Source organism: Gavialis gangeticus, unplaced genomic scaffold, assembly GCF_001723915.1.
Source record: "Gavialis gangeticus isolate Ggan-Ray unplaced genomic scaffold, GavGan_comp1, whole genome shotgun sequence".
Classification (NCBI taxonomy): domain Eukaryota; kingdom Metazoa; phylum Chordata; order Crocodylia; family Gavialidae; genus Gavialis; species Gavialis gangeticus.
The window spans coordinates 146,938,054-146,945,241 of record NW_017729024.1 but is presented as its reverse complement, the minus strand read 5'-3'; the positions used below and the strand labels follow the sequence as shown (position 1 = coordinate 146,945,241).

Sequence of the window (7,188 nt, the reverse complement as noted above, 5' to 3'; positions counted from 1 at the left end):
CTGTTTTACATTTCCTGGGATCCCCTCCAATTTTGGGTAGTGGAGATGCCATAGCATTAATTTTTTTTGTATGTAATAAATCCCTCTCCTCCACCCCTGGCTAGTCCAAGGACTAACTCCATCCCCTAGATATATACCAATGTTTTCATTGCTTGTTCTTTTAGACCATGGGGCCAAGCAGCTAATGGACCTTCTTTAAAATTATCTTGAATGAGGTGAGATTATTAGATTTCCACTCATTGTTTAATATGAAACCAAAGCATGAAGAAAAGTTTTTGAGTCTTGTAACTGCATTCCAGTCATGACTAACGGCCAATTAGTTTGTAACTGCCTACCTTGGCAATCAAACCAAGAACATACAGCCAGGCTGACTGATGCTGTACCTTAGCTGCTTAACAACATTGCTTTGTTGACGCCTGGTGCATACAAATAGTGCAAGATAGGATAATGTGGCACTGGGATTCAAAACAGACCTAAGGATTATTTCTCTCTCTTAACACTGTCTTTTGAACATTTACTTGTTTATCATTTTGGGGGTTCCCTTGGTACATGTACTGAACAGGAATGTCACAATTATATATTTAAAAATATTTACTGGATACAAAAGAATGTTTCCTGACTTGAACTCCTGAAGTAATTGCATTACCAAGACTTGTTTCCATTCGTAGCATTCTATTGGAGATGTCAAAATATTGCTGGAATAAAAAAACCCAACAACTTGCTATGAAAATAAACCTACTAAGACTCATATGCTTTGTTTATGCATAACTGTTATAGAATGACAAAACTCATTTGTTTTTGACAAAGAAATAAATAACTTTTTTTGCAGTCTTAATTTAGCTAACTTGGAGTCCCAAATGTTAATATTGAAAAGATTCAAGCTCAGAACTTCAACTCTACTCAGCTTTTATTTTCATTCGTTCTTTTTTTTTTTTTTGATAGTGGAAATCATGTATAAATCACAGATGTACAATTTCCCCATGTCTGGTAGCTGTCCACATGAAGGGGATCAACTACTAAGTACAGAGGCTGTGTTTTTAGTATAAAGTCAGGATAATATGGCAGTTAACTATGAACCAATACTCTCAACTACAGTAAAGATACAAACTTTTGTAATATAAATTAATTGCCGTTATAAAAAGGCAACTGTATTAGCTAACAAGGTACAAAAATCTGTAACTTCTATAAATATGACAAAATGCAAGAAGCTAAATGAAATAACACATCACAGATTTTTTTTTATAGAACATTCGAATATGCGAACTAAGACACACACACGTGGCACATTATACAGCAAGAAAGGCTATCAAAACACTAGAAGATTTCCAAAAAACCTTGCAAATTCTAGAAGTACAAGTACAGGACATAACATGGAAGCAAAAGGATGACCAGCTCAGAACTGGTAGACGAAGGAGGAGTCTTATTGACAGTTGTAAAGTATTAGGCGTCAGACAGAAGCTTGTCAAAAACAGCTGTTGCTGGATACTGATTGATAATGTTTTCATTCTGACTACTGAGACACTGCAGACAGTCACAGGTCTGAAAAGAAGCCCAATGTACACACACACACACACACACACACACACACACACACACACACACACACTCTCTCTCTCTCTCTCTCTCTCTCTCTCTCTCTCTCTAATTCAACAGATGGTTACAGAACACTGAAGCACAATATCTTTATAAAAAAAGACAATATTCGCTGTTTAATGAACTTACATGAAAAGTGGCTTCAAGTGACTGAATTTATCTCATCTAAATGATGAATAAACAGGAAAAAGATAAATCTGTAATTGAGATTGGTCATCTGAATAAGAAGTGTGGTGTTCATAGATTCCACTGCATTAAGAATATTCAAGAACATTTTTTTGGTCTAAAGTGTGATATAAACTGCTATGAATTGTTTTAATCCCTCCATAAAAAGGTGAAAGTATTTAACCATTTAAAAGCTAGAGATCCATTTAAAGCCACAACACAGAAGCAAAAAAGAACTACATTCAAAGTAAAGTTAAGCATCTGTGTTAAATCCTTAAGCAGTTATGAGGTATTGTTTCAACCTGGAGCATGAAGTGATTATAACAGTTAAGAATATGCATACTGAAAATCATTATTCAAAAAGAAATTATTAAAAAGAAAATGCCACATGCTACTCCTGTGCATGTGGCATTTTCCTAAAGAAAGGAATTAAACATCAAAAGGTCCTATTCTACTGTACATCAGAGTAAGGCCAAAGTCACATTCTCATTGGCTAACTGAGCCTTTTGATGTCATGGCCTTGTAGCACCTTCCAATGGTGCATAACAACTTTATGATCAAAACAAAATCAAAATCCCTATCTTTGTTGGGCCAAATTCACTGCTCAATATGGTGAATATAGCTCTGAGGAAGTCAGTGGAGTTGGTCCATGGGCTTGGTCTACTGCTTTTAAGATTAGGAATAAGGGAGAAAATAGTAAAGCAATTATTTCTATCTTATTTCCAATTGAAAAGCAAAAAAAAAAAAAATTATAATCCTTCCTCTTTCCTTGCCCCCCAAAGCTGCTTTCCTTCCCTGCTACCCCAAATTCATCTTCCTTACTACAGTCTCTCTTCAAATCAGCTTCTTTTGCAGAAACCTGGGAATTTTAAGCTGTTTATGCAGGTTGGAAGGGAAGAGCAGGAACTCTGGCTAAGGTCTTAATGCAGCTTCAGAACAAATAAAGGGGGTCCACCACAGGTGGACACCAGGAACTAAGGGACTATGAGCTGAGCATTTTCCAGTGCCTCAGGTCATAGCCCTTCAGTGAGCTGACTTTGGGATCCTGATTTCGTCCTTAAAACATAACCATTTCAAGTTTTTGGGTATCTGTAAAAGAGAGGCTTTGAGGAAGGACAGGATTAAGTGATGGCAGAAGAGAAGAAAAGGCAAACAAGCTCAGGGACCCCTTTGGGAGCAGACTCCGGTGCTTTGGTTACTGGAATTCTTGGTCTCTATTATAGAATAAAATAGGAACTGCTCAATAGGTCCAATATCACTTTGACAATAGCCAGTGAGTTGCAGCTGGAACCATTAGACCACGTCCTTATCTCAAAATGGGCTGCAGGGAAGCAGTTTATACTGAAGAAGCTATCCACTAAGGTCAAGGAAACTTAAAATGTAAAAAAATCTATTTCAGTTAACAAAGTATATTTTTAAAAACATTGAAGAATAAACTTTAGAAGTGGAAGAATATGCTGCTCAGTAAAGCTTGGTAAAACTGTTCAAGAGTATTCTTTAAAACATAAAAAAGCAGAGTCTAGATGGATTTGTAACACCCTCGGCAAGTCACTGCAGTGTGTACCTTAGATGGATACCTGTGCATTTGGGTGGCTGAATGCACAAAGTACATCATCCAAGGTATGTATCTGTGTTCTGTGGATGTCTATACAACCTGCTGTGCCTTCTTATGCTGTGAACCAGCGGCTCAACAAGTTAGTTAACAGAAACGATTTGTTAAAATTATTCTGCAACTGCCCAACTACTTCTGAGCCCTGCAAACTTGGGATAAGTTTGGTGAGAGGATTTCTGTAATTAAATGTGTTTTTTCTTCCCCATTTTTTAAACCCTGTTTATGTTCTATACAGTTTTTTATTGTGTTTTTCTTTAGAGCTAGCCTAGAGCAAATTTCTAAGGACAAGTTCTTGAAAAAAGAGGGTTTATTACAGAAACACTGGCCAACGTGTAGCCATGGGCTAGAGATGCTGGCACAGTTGTGATAATCATAGCATGTTATGAGTGAATGATAAAGGAGATCCCTTATTTAAAACCTGTCACACTTCAGGCTAAATCCATAGAATGCATCCAGTGCTGACTTAAAATACATTTATTCTTGCTGCTCTCAAATCACCTTTGCTAACCCTATTTAAATTTTTAAAAATATTACCCACTAGATTGTGTTTTACGTAGGCTCTGTTCTCAAGAAAATTAGAAATATGAAAGAAATACTGATATGTATGCACACTGTCTTTGTGCCTTCATTTCGCCTTTAAGAAACTCCCAACAAAAGGGTAGGCATTTCTTTGAAAGGGTTAAAAATTATATGTTTGAATAGCAATCATCCAACAAGTGACTTGTGATTTCATTCAGTAAGGCTTTAGTCTAAACTCTGCATCAACAAGACACTGTTGGCTTGTAAAGATAATTTACTGGTGCTCTCAGCAGCTATGCTTTCCAGACAGCTTGTTTGCTGACCCACGGACTAACACAAAGTAATATCCACAAATTCTTAGGACACTATTACTTTCAGAAAAAATAACTGGTAGTATTGATCCTTTAGAGATGGATTTTGTGCGTGCAAAATTCCTTATCAATGACAGATTAATGGCAATGCATTAATTAATTAATGAAAGCAACATGCAGTGTGCAGAATTAGTGGTAAACAAAGAGGAACTCCCTATTTCAGTAGTGTAGACAACTTTACTGGAAATAATCATGTACCTGACTGACAGACCATTCATTGCAATAAAAAAGACATCCTGCACTATTTATTTACTGTATGGCATAATACAGAGTGGATACCTTGTTACCACATCAAAATTAAACTGTGAGCAGAATGAACAGGTACAATGATGATTGGACAACCAGTCTTCTTGCCTAGCTTTTCACATTCTTGAAGGCTCGAGGTCTCTCTCTTCTAGCGAATTTATCAGAAGGGTGAAGCTGTCTTTTACTGCTTCCATATCATCCAGGGAACAGGGTTTAAGAATCCAGCGTTTTCCTCGAGCAAGTGGTTCGAGTTCAAAATATTTTTTGATCTGTGTATAAAAAATGAAAACATTTAAAAATCAATTTTCCTTTTATTTACCACCAGTCTTTAAAAAAAAAAATGTCAAAGAGATCAAGGACACTCATTTTCAGAATCACACCAACAGCTGTTCTTATAATATAGGTTATATGTTGTGACCTGAAAGTGTTTTCTTTAGGGGTGAGTGACCTGCATGCAAGCCACCATTCTACCAATACATTTAACTACATGGGAGGTCTGAGAAAGAATTATATGCACTTAAGGCACGGGGAAAAATATACTAAGCAAGTGTTCAAAAACATAGGTACAACAACTAATGTAACAAGGCAAAAACCTTAAAGATGCTCCTACTTTGTAACATGCAACAAATGTTTTGATATCAGTAAATATCTATGATGACTGCATCATCAACCAATTCTTAAACTAAAGCACAAACTTACCTAACAACACTCCAAACTTAAATACTTAATTCAATGGTAAATTACAGTAGCAGGCTCCTGGAAACATCAAACAACCTTTCCACTCTCTTTCCCAAAGATAGATGTAAATGCAAGACAATGAGTTGGTTCATTTTTACTTAAGCTGAGATGGTTGGGATGTTAATGTGATAAGAGTAACAGTAAGTATCATGTGAGAGATGATGTCTTTCTATACATCTAGCCAGGACACAGCACATTCTAGGTGCAATGAAATAATTTTTAGCATTAATAATATGAAAAAGTTTTTTAGCGGAAATGATTTTTCATCAAAAAAACCCCTTTCTTATTTTCACTCCAATCACGCAGCAAAAGGGCACATATATCTGAATGCAGTTCTTAATCAAATGTTAAGAGTATTAAAATGCTTGTAAGGACATATCTTGGAAAACAACCCCAATGAGGACCTATATAAGAAATATTACTATGAACAGAATTCCCAATAACTCAAGTAACATAAAAGCTGATATTTTTATTTAAATAAGGGAATGGGAGCAATTTCTCCACTGTGTCAGAACAAACTCGATTTGTCAAAGAAAGCAGTCATATCAATAACAACCTATAAAAGATGTGTAAAATCTGAAGTAGAGGGGATGTAGGTATGCTTATTCATGGAGAACTCTAACCAAGCTATCCTTGATTGTGTTTTGTTTTAGGTTAACAATATATTTTCCACCACTGCTAATAATACAGCCATTTAAAAACTTTTAAAACTGCTTTTTAAAAAAATGCCTAATATCTTGAGACTAATAGTACCTATCCTCTCCTTTCTCCAACTATCCCCACTGCCATCACTATGTCATATTAAAGGATGGCCATATTACTATTTTTAATTAGATCTATTTTACAGCAATAGCATCACACCTACTTGTTGGCTTAATTATACAGGATTAAAATATACAGTAATCTAAGTTAGGGCATATATGTTGAAGCGTGTCTTTTAATTATGTCAAGACAAAAATTATGTCAATTCACTTGTTACAATGAATTTTAAGCAAGGCAGAGTAACCACAGACTTTTAAGTTCAGGGTAGTAAAGTGTTGCAGCTTGTTTCAGTAAATGCTAAATATCAGGAGGAAGTGAAAACTGTGCAAAAACATAACAAAACAAGGTGTCAGTATAGTCACTTGATGAAGTAGCCTGCTGGTGTTAAGCTGATAAATATGGCTAAGTAACCTGAGATTTTTCAAACCTCTAGCCTACAAAATGTCTACCACACCCCCCCTACTGGCAGACTACTGCCATCTGCCCCAGTGAATCAGACTACTGCCATCTGCCCCAGTGTGTTCACAGATGTCTACAGATGTCCTTTTAATACTGGGCTCTTGAAACAAGGCCATACCATGCAAAGGGCCAGTTACCAAAATCACATTTTAATGACAGAGGGATTAAGCTTAAAAAAAGTTCAACATATGAGAATGCCTATGTAAAGAATAACAGCATTGAGTACAACCACACTTTATACTTCTGCAACTCAAGAGCAAAAGCAGTAGGACTTACTGAGTCAGATTGATGCCAAGATATACAAAATGATTTTAGGCTACATTTTGGTGACTGCTTGTTCCAAACTAAAGTCAATATTTTCAGTAATAAAACAGCACTAATTTAGCAAAGTATATTCTGCACAGGAAATTTAGTTTCTTGGGGGAAAACTAACTTGTTTTTTTTTAATTGTTTCTTGGTATTTAAACAAGGCATAGCTAGAAACTCAACAGTCTGCTGTAAATACTCTGCTTCTGGGAGCCTGATAAACATAGTGGTGCATTACATCCACAACAGATCCCCAGCTTGGATCAGTGCTGAAATAAGAGGATGCTGGTCATTATGTAGTGGTTTTTTGAAGCTGGAACCTCTGGTAATGACATCACAGCACAACTTTTTGTGTACCCATAGGCATTCAGCTATTCTGGGGATAGCCACAGGGGAAAAATTACTCAATGACTTGTC

General features: G+C 36.1%; 1 protein-coding gene across 4 annotated transcripts in view; it reads right to left on the bottom strand.

Annotated features, from left to right (window-relative positions):
• Nucleotides 1-1,668: 1,668 nt before the first annotated feature.
• ARL15 (ADP ribosylation factor like GTPase 15) overlaps nucleotides 1,669-7,188 on the bottom strand; it is a 405,914-nt gene continuing 400,394 nt past the window's right edge. For all 4 annotated transcript variants that reach the window (XM_019517874.1, XM_019517872.1, XM_019517873.1 and 1 more), the window contains one exon: nucleotides 1,669-4,775. In XM_019517874.1, coding sequence (XP_019373419.1) covers nucleotides 4,623-4,775 — 153 coding nt within the window. In that variant the 3' untranslated portion in view covers nucleotides 1,669-4,622. The remainder of the gene's footprint in view (nucleotides 4,776-7,188) is intronic.